This window comes from Lytechinus pictus, chromosome 10, assembly GCF_037042905.1.
Source record: "Lytechinus pictus isolate F3 Inbred chromosome 10, Lp3.0, whole genome shotgun sequence".
Taxonomy (NCBI): Eukaryota; Metazoa; Echinodermata; class Echinoidea; order Temnopleuroida; family Toxopneustidae; genus Lytechinus; species Lytechinus pictus.
In genome coordinates, this window is record NC_087254.1 from 5,066,449 (window position 1) to 5,087,197 (window position 20,749).

The following is a 20,749-nucleotide window of genomic DNA, read 5'->3' on the forward strand; positions in this document are numbered from 1 at the left end:
AACCATTAAAGAATTAAAAATTCATGCATTTTTATTACACAACATAAATGGGGTAGCTGATGTACAGTAAATAAAAACCTGTAATTCATTTATATGCTTTTCACACTGCATTTCCTTTACCCCATACTATCCTTAACCCCAGACTATCCTTAACCCCATACTCTCTTTTTTTCGATTCACACTGTCTTTCTTAACCCCATACTATTTGCTTAGTCGGGGTTAACGCCTTAACTCCGGACTATCACACAACTCATGAATATTGATGATTTTACCATACAGAGCGCGATTAACGTGCAATTTCGACTTCTGTGATTGGCTAATGCTTAGCCCCACTTTCCTTAGACCTGTTTTGTTTTCACACTGCATCTCTTAGCACCACAATTGTGGTGCTAGCACCACAATAAGCCGGCTAACCCTGCTTTTTTGCAGGGCCAGATAGTACCGTACTATTTACCGTGCTAGCCCACTTTGCTAAAACGTAGTGTGAAAACGAAGTGGGCTAAGGCTAAGCTTAACGTTAACCCCAGAAAATTGGTGGGGCTAAGACCCCCCCTTAGCCCCAACAATTTCCCGGGGTTAAGGAAAACAAGTGCAGTGTGAAAAGCATATTAGTTAATAACTTTCTTCATCTTTGTTGGATATTCCTCAAACATTCAGACACTTATTATTTTTCTGGTATTTTTTTAAATAAACCTTTTATCAGGGTGAACTTTTCCTTTAGATTTTCACCTTAAAGGTCAAGTCCACCCCAGGAAATGTTGATTTGAATAAATAGAGAAAAATCAAACTAGCATAATGCTGAAAATTTCATCAAAATCGGATTTAAAACAAGAAAGTTATGGCATTTTAAAGTTTCGCTTATTTTTCACATAACAGAGATATGCACAATAGTGACATACAAATGAGTCAGTCGATGATGTCCATCACTCACTATTTCTTTTGTTTTTTTATTTTTTGAATTATACAATATTTCATTTTTTTTCTCCAAATCTGACAATGGGACCAACTTGCCTGAACCATAAAGTATTATACACAATGTAAACAATGCCGATTCTACATGTGCAGGGAGGAATTAATCGTTGTTTCACTCTACAATGAGGAGAAAATTAGAATATTTCATTATTCATATAATAAAATACAAAAGAAATAGTGAGTGGATGATGTCATCAGTCTCCTCATTTGCATACTGACCAGGATGTGCATATAACTGTTTTGTGAAATTAAGTGAAACTTTAAGATGTAACTTTCTTATTTTACATCCGATTTTGATGAAATTTTCAGTGTTATGCTTGTTGGATTTTTCTCTTTTTATTCTAATCATCTTTTTGTTGGGGTGGACTTGTCCTTTAAATAATATTTATAAAATTTCGAAGAAGGGTAAACAATGGGGGTATTGCTATGGCAGTGAAATGTGGAGTTGGAATGAAGGATGAGATAATGACTTAATTGGAATGTAAATGAATGAGGAAAATGCAAAGAGTGTACGCCTATATGGTAAAATTTATTTCAATCTAATAATATGTATTTTATGGACTTTAATATTAATTAGTCTACAGCCTAGATCTAGTCCATTGGGGAGCTGTTCACACCGAGGCCTCATAAGCTTAATCTTGAATAGATTTTCAGCAAACGTTCACCAATATTCTCTAACTGCCAGTTAACACAAATTCAGGATAAATAATAATGGTTAATGCAGAATCAATAAATACAATCTCATGAAACAAACAAAAATATTTTAATTCACAAAGCTTATTATCAATCTGTAATTTCTGTATATATGTTTTCGGCTTAGTTATCGATAGACTTACCATCGGAAGGGTTGAATCCTTCCTGGAAGTTTTCACTGGATGGAGAAGGCACTTGTGTGGAAGAAACATTATGTTCGTAATGATAACCACAATAACTAAACAATCCTCTTTTCTGTGGTAAAACTGGAATCTCGTGTAGTTCTAAAACCGTGACATTGTAATAGTCTTTCACTAAATGTAGGCTAGTATTCCTCACTCTTCCCTCAAACCAATATTCAGTTCCAAGAGAGATTGCTTGTAGTGTCAGAGAAACTAATCCCGTAAAAAGTCCCAAAAGTAGAACCGCCGTTTTCCCCATTTTTGCTGTCTGCGAAGTCGGTACTCGGACGACAGGTGCATGGAGCTTGGTAAAGGGTATTCCACTGGTACCACACAACAAATTTTCAGCTGAGTTCCAGTACGTACCGCCAGGCGAAGGTCTCGCTGTGTAATGGTATGTTGCTTTTCACGCTCTGTGTGGCATGTTAGATTGCAACCAAAATCGATACGTTCATTGATTACGAGTCTCACTGCAGAGAGAAGAGTCAAAGCACAGCCATTCCACGTTGATTTCGCATTTGTCGTACAGTGAGATGCGACTTTGTCCACGGCCCGTGTATGAAAGTGTGTCATTTACTTCTTTTCAGAATCGGGATTAAGCTGTGAGCGGGTGTATGTTGTGCAGAAGGAGGCGCCACCGATGAAGCAGACGAATACGATTAAAATGGCAGATTCCTCTTCTTCGGGGGCATCTAAAAAAAGATTCACTATACCTTCAGCTGATGAAATAGAACTTTTTGAAAATGCCAAGCCAAAGGTAATATCTAATATTTTTATAGTCATGAACGGACGTTTAATTGTGACTGCAAATATTGTACGTAGTCCCATGCCTTCGGTTTCATTGAGGCCAGTTACAACTTACATACTGAGTCTGAGTTGTCTGTGATTGATTTTTTTTAATGATTGTCTTGTCTTTCTCTAACCCAAAAAGTAAGCATATGTGGAATTTTTCATATTAAGGGAAATAATAGATAGATGACTTCTAAGCCTAGCTCTGACTTATTAACCCTGCCCTGCCAAGACCAAGTCAACAAACATGACAAATCTGAATAAAAAAAAGACGAAATCAAAGTCAAATGGCAAAGTCAAACTGAGACAACACAGCTCAGCATGGAGGACATACATGTAGCTCAGCCTCAGCTAACATTTGGACGTGTTATGAATGTTCTTAGAACAATCCACATTCGTTATGTGAATGGTTTGTCGAAACATTTTCAGAACATATAAATTTGTGAATTATGGAATGTTTTCAATACTTTTCATTCTATTTGAAACATTAAAAAAAAAACCTTATGAACATTGTATTTGTACTTGTAGACGTTAGAAACTTTTTTTAAATAATCAAAACATTCTGTGGATATTCCATGGACTTCCAGAAAACCTTTCAAACCTGTCTACAATTGTTTGTAAAATGTCAAGAAAGGTTCATGATCATTTTAAGAACCTTTCTACCTTTCAAAATGTTTAAGAAAACTTCAATTTACTGTTTAGATTGTCCAATTTATGAAAAATAAAAGGAAGTAGAATGAGAATCATTGCCTATTTCTGGAAAATCTGTGAGGTGACCTGTGGTAAATACATCCAAAAATAGTTGAATTTGTAGATAATGAATGAAAATGGTTGATACAGCTTTAGAAAGGTTCTAATTGAGATCTACTGCCAATGACAGCTAAGTTGAATAGAACAGACGCACTTGTCCCAATGGACAGAAAGGAGTCCGAGACAGAAACCAGTACGACAATACACCAGACGGTGGACTGTACTGTTTCCAGAAGAAGAAGAAGAAGAAGAGTCTAACAATGACTTGTAATCGATACTGTATTTCGAATCTAGGCCTAGATTCTTTTGATACCCTTCCCATGTGTTCCCACATTGAGAAGAGTGCTTTGTATTGTTTACAAATTATATGCATGCTGGTTCAATGTTGGGGACATTTTTTTCCTAATGCCAGTCAGCCTCTAGACTATCTGCATTCATGCATTCAGTCCACCTGTTTAATGTAAATTTCATTCCTTTGTCATGCTGCATCCAATGATTAGGTTCGATTAGGAGAGACTTGATTAGAGAATTTCATGCTTCATGATATGTAGCTCTCAGGAGCGGATCCAGGGGCACACTTTTCCGAGGAAAAATTTGACAAGCAAAGAAAACAAAAAAGGGAGGGGGGCACACTTCTGTTTTAATGGCAGTTTTACATTACAAATTTTAATTTTGCTTCTCAAAAAGGGGGCACGGGCAGGCTGTGCCTCCCCCCCCCCCCTGGATCCACCAGTGGTAGTTCTATATGTTGATACATACTTTTGATAAATTATTAATGGTGTGATCATAACATTTTTTGCATTCCTACGTGTAGGTACAATCACACTTCAGGTCAAAGAATGCAGCCACTCATGGTGGATCTTCCTTACAACATGGGGCCTCTACAACTAGCTCAGGTTCAGGTTTGTCAGATCATGAACCAATCTCCAAGAAGATGGACACCAAACATGCACCATCCACTGCAAGACTTACAGTCACAGAACAGGATGAGACGGGTAGAACGGCTCAAGATAAGCCTGCATCTGTAATCGGTCAGAGAACAATATCCAGTGAAAGTGCAGATGCAATGAGGACGAGTCTAGAGCTGCGACGCCAAAGAGCCGATGAGGCCCTGAGAGAAAGATTGGAAGCAGGGGCACAAGCTCCCGCTCCTCAAAGACCAAGGTATGCGGAAGCACCAAAGAGGAGATTAGATGAAAGATCAAATGCCACTTCCTCAAATGCTACATCTGCAGGAGACAGAAACAATGTGCAATCCAACCCGTATAGACTACCACAAGCGTCTGAAATAGCCAGAAGGGGGAAGATTGGCTCTTCCTTTGCAAGCAAGTTCCACATGCTTGGGACTGCAGAAGAGTATAAGATTCCACAGGCAGCTGTAAAGCAGTAAGTTGGTATTTGCATACACATCCATGTCTGATGACCAGCCTGAGATGAAACAATGCCAATGGAGCAATTATATTGATATGATAGTAAAACAATAATAACAATGATGATTATGATAATGTTGATTATATTAATGATGATAACAAAAATATGATACTAGTAGTACAAATAATAACAACAGCAACCATAACAATAATACAAGTGATAATAATAGTAATAATAATGATGATGATAATAATAATAATGATAATAATAATAGTAATAATAATAATAATTAAGTAGTGCATGATGATGATCACAATGATAATAACAGCTATAATGATCATGACAATGATAATGATAATAGATGATATTTCTCAAAAATTTGTTTATTGATTTGAATTTTTCAGATCAACCGATTCTTCTCTACCTGGTACATCAGCTGGTGCTTCAAGTAAAGCTCCATCTGGAAACAGCGTGATTGTTAATCCAAGGCAGGTCAGTAGGCCTTTGAAATATTCATTTTCTTTAAAATTGGTGTATATGGGCAAATTACTTATGGGGCTGATCATTCTGGGCCCTGTCTTACAAAGAGTTACAATTGATCCAATCAATCGTAACTCTATGGAAATCCATCAGTGACATAATTTTTTCTACAGAAAATTTGCAAAATGTCCTTTGTAAACAGAGGAGAACACACCAGATTGTAAAGAAATCAATGAATTTTACGCATATAAATTCATATCTAGATTTTATTTTAACAAACATGCATTTTATATGTTCACTTTCCATAGTTTCCATAGTTGCGATTGAACGGATCGATCGTAACTCGTTGTAAAACAGGGCTCTGATGTGTTTAATTATTGTTTTAGTGGCCTAAACATGGAGTAGTGTTTGTGCATCACTTTGTAACTGAAAGGAAAATGCACTATAAATCAAATGTCTATTGGATTGGATGGGATGGGGCATTTTAGAAAATTGCAAGCAATTAAAAGTCAACTAAGGGTCCCCAAAGTCAATCATAAGTTTTGCAATTAATTGGAAAATTGCAATAAATTACAAATATTTCTGGCAACAGCCAGTTATATTATGATTTCCATGTTCTTTTATGTAAAGAAAAACATTCATACAATAAAGGGATCGTTTCACTTTGTGATGCTCAGCTAATTTAAACAATTCTCAAACAAACATGGAAAGTGTGTGAGTGCTTGTTTTGTCCTTGTAAAAATAAAACCCTGAAACAGGCCACAATATAGGATGAAAAACTCTAATTTAGACAGAAGTAGCTATTTATTAGCCTGATTTTTAGAACCGTCTGTAAGTCGAATTCAGCTTATGCCAAGTTTCTCAAATTCAAAAAGTCTGTTGGCTGTGTTGACTGCCTTCTGCTGTGTGTATCTCCTGTGCACACACTATTATTAGCTCCACTGTACATTCATTGTACCTTGTACACTGTATGTAGGCCATGCTGGGTTCATCTAGAGTTTATATATTGTAGTGTACAGATTCGCTGTATACACATAGTCATAGAAACCAACCCCCAATTATTTTCTAAATTTGGTTTACATCTCTAAAGTTTTAGAATGGTTCCTGTAGTGTAGTTATGATACTTTGAAACTTTTGGGATGGTGTTTTTACACCATAAGCCTAATGTTTAGCCCATGTTCAAGAACCAAAATGAGATTTTTTTTTAAATCAGGACAAAGTGTAATGATCGCTTTAATTTGTTTTATCTCACTTGGATATTGGTTATGCTCTTATTTTTATATTACCACAGCTCACACTAACGTTACAAACTTCAATATGCTCAGAATTGCAGCTGCCATGGTTATATCACCTGGGGATGTCTAAATGTTAATACATTTCCCCTGTTCCTACAGTAATCTGCGGCATTGGATGCCAATTTGTAAGAGCATAGAATCAAAATCTTCACAATCACCTGCACAATGATCAATGGCTGCCAGTTAACCTGACAAGAATGTGTTTCGCTGATGTGGTTTACTGTACACCATGTAGCGTATTATAGAAACAGTGGATAGAAGAAAAAAGGAAAAGAAAAAAAAAGAAAGAAGAAAAAGAAAATGGATTGGCGAGAAATTGGTAATTTGAGAGTGGAGTAATTTTTCTTGAATGTGGTCCTGAAAAGGACTTTAAACCAGAAGAGATTGATGAGTTGAAACAGCTTGAGTAGTAGGATAGATGAGGAGATGCTGGCTTGAGTCGGCGAGTAGAGATGATGAGCAGAAGCAGTAGAATGTGTTTCTGCCAAAAGAACTCCTAATCTTTCCAATTTATATTGTGTAGATGAGGCAACCAATGTGCCTCTTTTACAGCCGATGAATGAAAATCATAAATCAAAATGTACATGTATTTGCTATTTTTGTAATTTTATTTTTTCATATTTCCTTTTCTTTCAGAGAGGTAATCCGATCCTGAAGCACATTCGTAATGTTCCTTGGGAGTTTGGTGATATAGTCCCAGACTATGTCATGGGAAGAACTACATGTGCCTTCTATCTCAGGTAAGTACCCCTTGGGGATTTCTGGGGGCAGTTTCATAAAGCTATTCGTAAGTTAAGAGCGACTTTAAGAAAGACTGGTGAACCTTTTCTACGTGCTAAATCATCACCAATGAACATTTGGTGTATACCATTTACCACAGTAAAATAGGGTGACCCATGGTTCTTAAAGTCGCTCGTAAATGATAAGTGGTATCATATTATTACCCCGGCCGTAGCTTAGCCGCCATGTCGGCGCTAAAAGCGTCAAGGAATAAATCCTACCAGGTACCCATTCACCTCACCTGGGTCAAACCCACATCCCTCTGATTGAAAGACAAGAGTAGTAACCACTAGACCAAGATGCCCCCAACAGAGAGACAAATTTGAATGTTTTGTAGCAAACTATCACATAAATTTCTTAGGTGTGAGATCACACTTCCCCTGCTCTTACACAGAATTACATTAAGTAGTAAAATTAATGGAATTCCTTGAATGCTGGAGCACCCAATAAGGGTACCTGTGCTGTTTATAAAAGCAGGGGTAATAGTATGCAGTACTTTGAAACATAAGCACTAAATGTTGCATATTATGATTAATTCATAATTAGTTTAATACTTTATCTCTCTGTAGTTTACGTTATCACAATCTCAACCCAAACTACATCAGCGAACGCCTGACAGAACTAGGTCACAAGTTTGACCTCAGGGTCCTTCTAGTGCAAGTGGATGTGGTAAGTTTAGAATTTGCTACAATTGTTAAGAAAATTGAAAACATTTTCGTTTGTGAAACATAAATGGGTAGATCAGTCATTTTACTAATTTTAGATGCTTTTATTTTTCCATTGGAAATCAGTAATTCAGTTTTACAGAGATTCCAATTTCTGAAAGCCCAAGTATACCATGTCGATATCTCATCAAATAGAATATAATAATAATACCCAATATAAAAAAGCATGCTTTTCCCTATGGGGCGCCAAGTGTCCGCCAGTGATTTCCGTCCAAATCACGGCATTCCGTACACAAAATGTGTTTTTATTCAGACGAAAATCATTTCGTCATGACGCTTTTTTATTTCGTACACAAAATTTATTTTTTGTCACACAAAATCAATTTCGTCTCGACGAAATGCACGAAATCAATTTCGTCTAGACGAAATGTAATTGCGTCCACAAAGTTTATTTGGCGTGCCATACGAAATGAATTTTTATCAAACGAAATGGCGCACCAAATGTCCGATGGTAAATTCCGTCCAATTCACGCAATTCCGTACACAAAATGTGTTTTTGTTCATATGAAAATCATTTCGTCATGACGCAGTTTTATTTCGTATACGAAATTATTTTTTGTCACACAAAATCAATTTTCGTCGAGACTAAATGTAATTGCGTCCACAAAATTTATTTCGTTGCGATGAGAAAATCTATTCCGTCGACGAAATCATTTTGTGTCAAAACACAAAAAAATTCCGTCAACGAAATGATTTTGTGTCAAAACACAAAAAAATTTCGTCGACGAAATGATTTTGTGTCAAAAGACAAAAAAATTTCGTCGACGAAATGATTTTGTGTCAAAAGACAAAAAAATTTCGTCGACGAAATGATTTTGTGTTTTGAGTCTTTTTGACATAAAATCATTTCGTCTCCTCTGTCTCGAAGGGGACATAAGAAGGTCGCTGATTGGCTGCACCTTGGTCAAGCTGTTTTCGCTCCGGGATCGGGACGGACGATCACACTTTTTCACAGCTCAGATTGGCACGTTGGTGAACTTATTAGCTTAGATTTCACGTTATTCATGCCTACATGAGCTGCATACAACTGCTCTAATCGGTAGGATGTGGACGGACATTGCATTCGTAAGTTCAGCTATGTTTTCGACTTCAAAATTACGTTGAAAAAAAAAATGGGAATTCGTTAGTCGTTACCAAACTTGCATTTGCAAAAAGCTGTGTAACAATACTAGTCCCGTGTATGTCTATGTACTGTAATCAGCAGACCATTGGGGGGGGGGGGGTCTTTTCTGCACACCTAAAAAGTAAAATGGTTATGAATTATACAGGTTGAAGATATTTAGGCCTTGATCTTAATAAATAATGTAAAATTCATTCCGAGCAAAATGCTGAAAATTTCATTGAAATTGGATGACAACAAAAGTTATTGACAGATTGATGCCTGGCCGTACATGACGTACATGCCGTATGAAACTCTAACGTTAGGCTACTCCACTCAGTGACTCACGCGTATTGCGAGGTTATAGTATTAGTATACTAACCTCGCACCATTAACCACGTTTGGCAATGGATTTCTAACTAGTGGGTCACGTCACGCGTGCTGTGATCCCACTTCTGGTGTCCACAACACACAACTTCTATTGCTTGATTTTTCTGTGCGCGGCGGCATGTAATGAACCCTTGAGTGACTAGGCCTAAAAAACTCAGGCAATGGTTCGTATAGCCAGCCATTAAACACTCCACTATAGCCTATAGGTGAAGCGGAGGTTAGCAGTAGTGAAGTGTAGTGGAGCTTACACGAACCATCGCCTGCTGTACTAGTATAGTTACTTGTGGTAGCCTTGGCCCTGGCTCCACTCATTACTAGTTCGAGGTTAGTTGCTACATATAGTTGCTACAGTACATGTATAGATCTATACTAACCTCGTACACCGAACTGCATTTGGCCCTGGATTTCTGTGAAGTTGGCAAACATCGCTTCATTACAATACAGAATTAATATTTGCCGAAACTCCTCGCTACTCACCAGGGCGCTTTGCGGTGATTAGCCATAATACAAAAAGTCAATAGTATATTTTTAATTAAATCAAAATCATATTTTAAAAAAAGCAAATTTGATTACTTTGGAGTTTGGACTAGAAAGTGACTTCGCGTGTCTCTTCTTTTTACGCAAATAAAAGGAAGCCTGATGGTGGCGCTAATAAATTTCACAGCCTTGATTCAGGCTCGCTTCAAATGCAGCTCCTTGGTAATTATGCCCCTGCAGACAAAGTCCGGAGGGGGCATTAAGCGTTGCCCCTGTCCGTTGATTCGCACGCCCCCCCCCCCCACTTGGTTTCCGCGCAATAAATCGAAATATATTTCGGTGTGTAGGTACATGACACCATAGTAATAATAATAATAATAATAATAATAGTTGGATTTATAAAGCGCTTTTTGCCAGAGGATACAAAGCGCTGCTATTATTACCCCGGCTTTAGCTCGAGCTACCATCACCGGCGCTCAGTGCATGCAAGGAATTACTCCTGCCGGGTACCCATTCACCTCACCTGGGTCGAGTGCAGCACAGTGTGGATAAATTTCTTGCTGAAGGAAAATACGCCATGGCTACGATTCGAACACACGACCCTCTGTCTCAAAGGCGAGAGTCAGAACCTCTAGACCACGACAGTACAGGCTTACTTTGAATTCGGAGTCTGCAGGTCCAAGGTCACAGCTCATAGAAATATCCGAGTTGGTTTCCGCATGATGACTTATTAAATATTCAACAGATTTATAAAAATTAGGGTGTGTAGGTAGATGACACCATATACAGGCTAAGTTCGGAGTCGGCAGGTCAAAGGTCACGGCTCATTAAATATGCAATTTAGTTTCCGCATGATTACTTATGAAATATTCTACATATTTAAACGAATTTGAGTGTGTAGGTAGACGACACCAAACTACAGGTCAAGTTCGAATTCGTAGTCGGCAGGTCAAAGGTCACGGCTCATTAAATATGCAATTTAGTTTCCGCATGATTACTTATAAAATATTCTACATATTTAAACAAATTTGAGTGTGTAGGTAGATGATACCAATACAGGCTAAGTTCGAATTCGGAGTATGCAGGTCAAAGATCACAGCTCCTTAAAGATATCTTATGAAATATTCAACAGATTTTTAAAAAATTTGGGTGTGTAGGTAGATGATGATGATGATGATGCACAGCATTTTTACAGCGGCGTAACAGGGTTCGGTGGCCAGGGGGGGGGGGCAAGAGCCAAAAATTTCCCGGTCATATCATGGTATGAATAGGCGTAATGGTGTAATAAGGCGACTATTTTGAGAAGGCCAGAATTTATCTTTAAAAAAAAAGTTTCGAGCGAGCGAAGCGAGCGAGCAATTTTTTTATAACCTTTTTAATACAAAAATCCAATTTTGTGATAGATTTTGACACGATATCCAGATAATAAATTTATTTAATTCTTCTCTCTTTAGATTCCTTTTTTGTCACGGTGGTCTGTACGCCACTGTGAAGAGGATTCTTTGCGGCAGTAGCGTGAAGAGTAAAAAACAAAACAAAAAAACAACGAGGAGCGCAGTATAGAACATGTGCCAAAAGGCTGCTTTATATATATAAGTCCTGAGCGAGCGAGAAAAAAAAAATCATCTTTTCATGAGAATCTAACTTTGAGCTATTTTTTAACATATTCAGTCATTAAAATCATATCCTACAATACTTTTCCAACAAAAAAGGAGGTAATTCCTCCTTTTTTTGTTCTTGGCTGTAGAACTTTTTGGGGCCATGGCCCAACCCTTCCATACGCAGTGCTGTGCGTTTGGGGTCCAGGGCAGAGCCCCAGGAACTTCTTGATATCAAAGCCATTTAAACCTTGCAGATTTCCCCAATTTTAATCAAATCGCGGGCATAATATAGCTTTTACACAACACATTTATTCAACCCAGTTGCGTAATGAACCAAATATTTTGAGGGGGCAAAACATAGAAATGTGGGAAAAATTTGTAAAAAGTCGCCAGTGTGCAAAGCGAGCTGGAAAAAATTGCCTATTGAAATTAAAATCTAATTATGTGATAGATTTTTCCATTATATTCAGCAAATAACACATTTCATTGTTTCCATTCATTTCATTATACGTCATGTACGTTGTCTCCTATAAAATTTCTTTTATATCCTCTTGGGTGTGGAACCACGACCCCCCCCCTGTATGGCAGTGATTGAACGGGGGCGTTATAGAGCCATTTGAAGATTATAAATGAAGAGCCCCTACTTTGTGGGGTCTGGGGCAAAGCCCCGGTAGCTTATTTGCATAAAATTTAGAAAACTTATAGCACAATGTTGTATGCAGTCCATCTTTCTTCCCGCTCTTTAATTTCAATCATCAGCAGCCCGGTCGTGTTATTTTTTTTCTTGTTCCTTTTCTTTGTTTTCTAATTTAGCTCTTGACTAATTACATTCTACCTTCGTTTCCCGCTATTGTTTGCCATTTTGTCATCTTTTAATTTATTTCCCACCGTGCTATTGCATTACATAGGCCCTTTTCTCAATGATTTGTTCTTTTTCAAATGTTAATTCTATCGTACATTTTCCCGCTTTCCTCCCTTTTCTACTAAAAACAGTTTTTTCTTCGTTGTCTTTTACCTTTTCTCTTTCCATTTCCCTTTCCCCTTTCCTTTTCCCCTTTCCTTCACCTTTCCCTTTCTTTCTCCCTCCTTTTTTTCTTTTTCCCGTTTTTTTTTATTTTCCCGGTGAAATCCGCCAGGGGGGGGGGGCAACTTGCCCCCCCCGCCTGTTACGCCACTGCAATTTTATAGCACCATATATCTGTCAAAGACATTCAAAGGCATATTGGAGGAGCCAGCCAATCTGGGTCGCCTACAAGGGCGCGCACACAGAACTGTGACCCGCAGGTCTCTCCTCCCGATAACTGGTTGGGGGAATGCAGGTGGACCACTACACAGGGTCATTAAATATGCGAGTTGGTATCCTCATAATAACTTATAAAATTTCAACAGATTTTTTAAAAATTGGGTGTTTAGATAGATGACACCATAATACATGCAAATGAGCCTCGAAATTCGAAAATTATAATATTACATAATAATTTATAGAAAATTAATTATATTGTACACAAGTGGGATAAATCATTCAATAGTAATTGTAATGCACAGAATTATAACAAGTGTTGGTAAAACATCACAAAACCATTCATTTTAAAGTAGTAAAATAATTGAATTGACAAAGATTATACCACTTCAGGCCATCCATAATTGGGCTCGTACTCGTCGCTTTCAGACCCTTATCAAGATTTTGTTAAATTCTCTCTCTAATATATGCATAGAATTTATAAAATCGTGTGTTTCGGTATCTAAAGAGTTTATTCATGATGATAATATTTTGATGGTGTTTGGAATCCTAAAAACCTGTATAATTATCATCATTTTAGGAAGAAAGCCTGTACGGTTTACTTAAACTATTCAAATTTTATATCTGGGGATACCCACCTCAATGTCCACATACATGTGATTTTTTTTTGTCATGAAATCAATTACTGATAATTTCATTTCCTCAGCAATTTAATGCCCATGTCTGCATGTTTGAGTATGTTTTATGCATATTTCGCCTCTGCTATTATTTTGATAGGATGTATTTCCAAATTCATCACAATAATTGTAAGTTTTATCATAATTTTACTTTTTGAAAATTATGCTATTTTTGTTCCACCAATAGTATCAATATGACGATATCAATGGATTCTAGTTAATCCTTTTGGGTAAGATTGGAACTAACTCTGTGTTTAATAGATAAAGATATACGACTAACTTGTCCAGGTAATGAGAAATGGGCCCCTGCTGAGTAGGCCTAGAGTTTTTATGCCCCCGCAGACGAAGCCCGGAAGGGGCATTAAGCGTTGCCCCTGTCCGTCCCCCCACTTGGTTTCTGCGCAATAACTCGAAAAATATTTAATGGATTTAAAAAAATTTTGGTGTGTAGGTAGATTACCACAAAATACAGGCTAAGTTCGAATTCGGTGTACGCAGGTCAAAGGTCACATCTCATTATATATGCAAGTCGGTTCAAAGGTCTAAATTTGTTAATTAATTATATATATGCATATTTGTTTCTGCATGATATTAAGTTCAATCATATTGAATGGATTTCTGATCGCGTTAAGCGGGGGCATCTGTGTCCTTTGGACACGTCAAATTTTCTTAATTATGTGTAATTGATTTTATGACATGTGTTTACATTTGCTGCAGATTCCCATTCAGCCGTTGGACTGAACCTGTACTGTCTGTAACACAGTATGGATGGTCAATATGAAGCGAGCTTCATTGAATTCCTCCAAGAGCTCTGTACTCCGTTCTGATAATTTTGAAGATGGTTGCTTTGACAGGACTGGGCAAGTGACTCGTCTTAGACAGGATGCTGTCCCAACCATGTTTGATTTCCTGCCTCGTCTTCAGAAGGTAGAGTAGATCTATATCATACATGTGTTCTAAAGAAATATTTTCTCTGTATTATCTACCTTTGGTTTGATAGAACATTGCTTTAAATATTCCATTTTCAGTAGCCAAATAGAGATGAAAATTATCCTATTTGGGAGGGTAACCATGGACCTGGGCCTATACTGTGTATTTACAGTAAACTCTTACTAAATGAACAAATATATTAAAAATTTGGTTTACCCTACATAATAATCCTAGGCTACTTTGAGATTGCATAGCCCGGGGGGGGGGGCCTTCTTGGTCCCCCTCTTCAGATCTCCATGCACTGTCGATCGCAACGAAAACCGATGCACACGTCACCATCAATGTAATCTGCAAGCATGGAGCTCGACATTTTTCGCCATAAATCCGTCGCGCGAATTTTTTTGACCGCGTCACTCGTTGACTTTTTACTTTCAAGTCTTGCGCAACCTTTGAGACCAAAATTGTGACCCCCAGGTACAGGGTTCCGAAATTACGCAACATTTCGTAACTGCATGCAGAACCAAAATTGCTCAAAAACGTGTATTTGTGTACAAATCCAATGCAAGTAGTGTTTTTAGCCAAAATTTATAAAATGTATCATATTTTTCCTTTTACTGCTCAAAATCAATTAATTTTATCTTGTTTATGGTAAAAAAAAACGTCTCCGACAATTTCCATTGAAAAAACAATAAAAAACAAAAAGTCGAAAAACACAGAAATACGTAAGAAATTTAGAAAACAATAAAATACATAAAAAATGAATGTGATGTTGACAACTTTTTTAAAAATTAATTTAATCAGATGCCTATAAAGAGTAAGTGAAACAAAAATGAGCATTTTAGGGGCATTATTTTGTTAATTAGAGCAAACTTGTGATTTTACGCATTAATTAACATAATGAGCAATGAGATTTTTCGCAGATTTTGATATTATGGTATTGTAGATAATGCCATGGGTAACGCGCGTGCCAATTTTCGTCGCGATTGGGAGATCAACGGCCGAGATCATAAGGGGGGCTGAATCAGCCCCCCCCCCCCCCGTCTTCTTAGGCGTCGAAATAGCCCAGTCTATTTAGGGTTAAAGATAAATCCCTAAATAATTCCCCAAATTCTATGATTTCTAAACAAATGTGCTCCTGAAGAAATGGTAAATCAAATTTCGACTTTTATGTATTTTATTGGTTCTATAATTCCATACGTATTTCTTTGTTTTGGGGCCTTATGTATTTTATAATTTTTTCAATTGGATCACTTCGTGGCACTATTCCAATTATAAAAAGCAAGATTTGATTATTTTCAACCAATTAGTGCAAGAATAATGATGCATTTGTCAATTATGACTGAAAATAGAATTTCCATTGGATTAAATATGTATACAAAATAATATTTTTGAGCAATTTTCGGTCCAACATGAACTCATAAAATGTTGCGTAACTGCGTATCTGGGCGTCTCAAAATTTGTCTAAAAGCTCTGCGAGAATTGAACGAAAAAAAAAATTGTGGTACCTCGTTTCTCATTGTGTACTTATCGTGAAAAATGAGGATGGGGGGGCTTATTCAGCCCCCCCCCCCCCCAGGGGCTAGATAGGGTTAATATATCATCATGAATATTAAAAAAAACATTTATTTTGTTGCAAGTCACTGGAAAAGGTTTGATTTCTAAATAAATATTATTCTTCATGCATTATCGAATATTTAATTGAAAAATTTAAAGTTATCTTTTCATTCTTGTTTCGTTTTTGTTCAATATTTCTTTTTTTTTAATTCATTCGTCTCGTACAGAATTCACCAAACCAAGGAATTCCCCGAAAGAAAGATGTTTTGATTCAGCAAACAACCTCCCAGATACTGCAAAGACACCTGTACCAAAGTCTTCAGCACCTTTATTTCTCAAGGACCACTCCTACTCAATATCAGAAAGTCCAAGAGGGGTAAAGTGGAAGTTAAAGGAGAATGAAACTCTTGGAGCAAGTTAGCTTTTGTGAAAGCAGAAAAATCAAAGAATAAGATCAACAAAAGTTTGAGTAAAATAGGACTAGCAATAGAAGAGTTATGATCATTTGAATGTCGAGATCACTAATGCTATGGAGATCCTCCCATTGGCAATGCGACCAAGATCTATGATGTCACAGATGAACAACTCTCCCCTTTTGGACACTGAAAATATACCCCAAAACATCTCTTTTTGCTCATTCTAATTATATAACAAACGATTCATCAATGATATAATGTTGTGAAACCTCTGTACTTGTCCTCTCATAAAGAGAACACCTCACCTTGTGATAGACTCTATAAAAGTGAGAATATAAGTGAAATAAGTACTAAAGTAATGAGGGAGTTGTACGTGTGTGACATCACAGATCTTGGTCGCATTGCCAATGGGAGGATCTACATGGCATTAGTGATCTCAATATTCAAATGCTCATAACTTTCTTATTATTCATTCAATCTTCCTCAAACTTTCAACAATATGTTTCTTTGATTTTTCTCTTTGATATGGATTCAGCTGGTTTCAAGGGTTTCATTCACCTTTAACAGCAATAATGGACTGTATTAAGAACTTGGAGAAGAGGCTGAAAACCACACACGAGAAGTCCCGCCGTGTACATTACTTGCTCTTAAGTTTGGAAAAACATAACTTGCAAAACTTTACAACAAATAATTACCCCAATGTGCATTCTGATTATTTAAAATAGCTCAATGAAATAGTTTATCAGTGGGCATGTAACAAAAGTGAATTCATTAAATTTGAACGTGTTGCAAAAATGATGTCTTACAGTATATTCATCCTGACTTAGAATGTCAGAAGAGAAAAAAGTTTGTGAATAGTAGGAATGACAGCAAGCTGACAGAAGAATAGAACAGGATAGAACAAGGCGATAGTTATGAATGAGCTGTTGGATAGAGACAAAAAGATGAATTAAGAATGGGGGTGATAGAGAAAGAGAGACGGGTGTTGGGGGAGCCTGTGATCAATGCCTGAGAAAGCGAAGATTACCATAATTTTTTAAAGGATTTGAACAGTCAGGAAGAATCTGGTTTTTTTTCTGTTGGTATTTGACGCTAGTTTGATTTTTCTCAATTTAACTGAACCAACAATTTTCTTGGGTAGACTTGACCTTTACTAATGAGCTGTTGGATAGAGACAAAAAGATGAATTGAGATTGAGGGTGATAGAGAAAGAGAGACAGGTGTGGGGGAGCCTTTGATGAATGCCTGAGAAAGCGAACATTACCATAATTTTTTTTTGAGGATTTGGACAGTAATGAATAGTACATGTTTTTTGGTATTTCTCAAAATATGTGTATGTTGTATGTAATGAAATGGGTATAATCCTTTTGTAAGATACACTCATTCAGAAAATATTAACTAAACAAAAAAAAAGCCAAATTATATTTTACTTATTTTCAATTGTTCAGACACTCTCATATCAAAAGTACCCCCCCCCTCATTTCAAGGTATTGGGGAGAGAGAGAGAGGTTGGATGAGAAATGGATTGGCTGTCTGCAGAAAAAAATGCAGGGGGAGCAAAATATTTTTAGGATATGTTCAAGGGAGCGAAGCGACCGAGCAGAAAAATTATTCTGGGGATATATGTGAGAGAGCAAAGTGACGAGAAGAACAAATGCAGGGGCCAAAATATTTCGAGAATATGTGAGAGGGAGCAAAGTGACCAAGCAGAAGTAAAAGGAAAGAGGGACAAAAATTGTGGTATGTGTGAGGGAGCAAAGCATCCGATAAAAAAAACCAGAAAGCAGGTCAATCAAAATATTTTTCGAATTTGTGCTGGTGCGCGACACGTTCACTCCCGAGCGATAGGGACTTGTTTAAAAATGGCATAGGAAATATGCGTTTTCTATAATCATGGTAAACTGATAATATGGTAGAATTTAGGTGTTGTAAGAGTTAAATTCTGAATGAACTGTATTGGCTGGTTAGACATGCGCAGAGGATTATTTGTCTTTATCCATTTTTATTTTCACATTTTTCTTTTGTTTGATTTTATTTTCCAGGGGGTAAGCCCCCCCTCCCCCCGTTCCTGTGGATACCAATGGGGCGGGGGCTTGGAATAGTGCAAGTTAGAGAGGGTGAATCTGAACTTTATAGATATCAAAAGAGAAAGAAAGAATTGTAAAATGAAAATGAATAAAAACAAAGATAGAGAGGGGGAGAGTGAGAAAGCAGGTGAACTTTCGAGGGGCATTAAATAGTCTCAGATTAAAAACAACATTTTTGTTTTTGTAATTGTTTATTTTATTTACCCAGGGTCAGTCAAAATATTTTGGAATATGTGCGAGGGAGCGACACATTCACTCCCGAGCGGTAGGGACTTGTTTTAGGAAACATGCGTTTTCTAAGAATGGTAAACGCATATTTTAAGGTAAATTGCCAATTCGTCTACTGCCATACAGTCCACTCACCACATGGTCTACCTTCATTTTGTCTATAAATGCCATTTCGTCCAATAGCAATTTCGTTTACCACCCATTTAGTCTAATTCTATTAAGGCTAATGCCATCTCCATTAATCAGTTCGTCCAATGTTCATTTAGTCCAAGCCATGTTGGCTAATATCAGTTGGTCCAATATCCAAATTATCTACCGGATAATTGTCATTTCGTCTATCATTTCGTCCACCACCCATTAGGTCCAATAATCAGTTTGTCTAACAACCAAATCGCCCAGTTCGTCCAATTCTCAAATCGTCCAATAGTCATTTAGTCTAATAGCCAATTGGTCCAATAGCCATGTTGTCTAATACAAATATAATGCATCATCCGGGGGGGGGGGGACGAAATGACTTCTTAAATATACCTTGAAATTCCTGAAGATAAAAAAATATATAACTATAGGCCTGCTATCAGGAATGGAATGATGCGGTACAGCATGCAGCCTCCTACCCCCCCCCCCCCCCCCCCCCCCCGCTCTCTCTACCACATCACGCACACAAAAGGGGGAATTGGAGTGGTTAAAAATGATAACATTGAAATAGGGTCCTTTGATTTGGAATTTACCCTCATTTCTTTTTTTTAACAAATGCACACCTAAAAATGATAATCATCACTCATCATATAACAATGATAATAATTGTAATAATAGTAATTAATGATAGTACTAATAGACGGTACAAAAAAAATAAAAAAGAGAGAAAAGTGGGAAAGGATGGGGAGAACATTACATAAAAACATAAAATGTATTACAATGGAGCTTAAAAAAACACTAATAAAAGATTAATCAAACGACAGGTGTAAATTAATAACAAATCACAAGAGCAACAGGAGTTGAGGTAGCAATACACAGGCACCAAACTAGAAGGACTGCTAGTAGTAGACTATTCCTATTTGATTGTAGACGAAACGAATATTGACCAGGATGGCAATTGGACCCATTGATGATTAGACCAAATGATTGTTAGATGAAATGGGTTTAGACTAAGTGACAGTGGATCAACTGCAGTTGGACAAAATGGAACATAGACAAAATGTAAGTGGACTAAGTGGTCAGTGGCCATTTGCCCTTAGACCAATTGGCTATTGGACTAAATGGTAATAGACATAATGAAAATGGACAAAGTGGCTATTGGACAAATTGGCCAAAAATGCAATTAGACCAAATGAAAGTAGACAAATTGGTTATTAGACGAACTAGCTATTGGACAAAATGGTAATTGGAAGATGTGGAAAAGGAACAACTGATGGTAGATGAAATGACATACCATTTGGTGAGTGGACAAAATGGCAGTAGACGAAATGGCAATAAACCTATTATAGGCCTACGGTAGAATTTAGGTGTTTTACGAGTCAAATTCTGAATGAACTGTATTGGCTGGTAAGACATGCGGCAAGGATCTGTGTCTCTTATCCATTTTTATTTTTCACATTTCTTTTGTTTGATTTCAGTTTTCAGGGGAAGCCCCCCCCCCCCCCCCCCCCTCCTGTGGAAGCCAGTGGGGCTGGGGCTTAGAATAGTGCGCGATAGAAAGGGAAAAACCGGAACTTTAGATATCAAAAGAGAAACAAAGAATTGTAATAATGAAAACAAAGATAAAGAGAGAGCGGGTGAGCTTTCGAGGGGCATAAGAAAGTCTGAGATTAGAAACATCATTTTTATTTATTTCTTTATTCATTTATTCTGTTTTATTTACCCAGGGTAGCCTCTTCAGTACAAAACTGCTTTACAAGAGAGCACTGCACATCTAAATGTATTTATCAGCATTAATAGTTTATACATAATTTTTAAAATGAGCGCGAAGCTCAGGATAATGTTTGATATTCCAACCAGAAAAATTGGCATTTTAAG

The 20,749-nt window shown here is 37.1% G+C and overlaps 1 protein-coding gene across 1 annotated transcript; it reads left to right on the forward strand.

Annotated features, from left to right (window-relative positions):
- Positions 1-962: 962 nt before the first annotated feature.
- On the forward strand, positions 963-16,391 carry LOC135155615 (uncharacterized). Its single transcript, XM_064105170.1, has 8 exons — positions 963-2,241; positions 2,435-2,604; positions 4,201-4,772; positions 5,162-5,249; positions 7,169-7,272; positions 7,882-9,102; positions 14,239-14,448; positions 16,233-16,391. Exons 2-6 carry the CDS (start codon positions 2,488-2,490, stop codon positions 8,042-8,044), a joined length of 1,044 nt encoding a protein of 347 aa, XP_063961240.1. The 5' UTR covers positions 963-2,241; positions 2,435-2,487; the 3' UTR covers positions 8,045-9,102; positions 14,239-14,448; positions 16,233-16,391.
- The last annotated feature ends 4,358 nt before the right edge of the window (positions 16,392-20,749 follow it).

Excerpts from the sequence above, each read along its gene's own strand:
- LOC135155615 (XM_064105170.1), top strand. The coding sequence starts at position 2,488 with ATGAAGCAGACGAATACGATTAAAATGGCAGATTCCTCTTCTTCGGGG. Across the intron at positions 2,605-4,200 it reads TTGAAAATGCCAAGCCAAAG|GTACAATCACACTTCAGGTC; the intron begins GTAATATCTAAT and ends TCCTACGTGTAG. Across the intron at positions 4,773-5,161 it reads CCACAGGCAGCTGTAAAGCA|ATCAACCGATTCTTCTCTAC; the intron begins GTAAGTTGGTAT and ends TGAATTTTTCAG.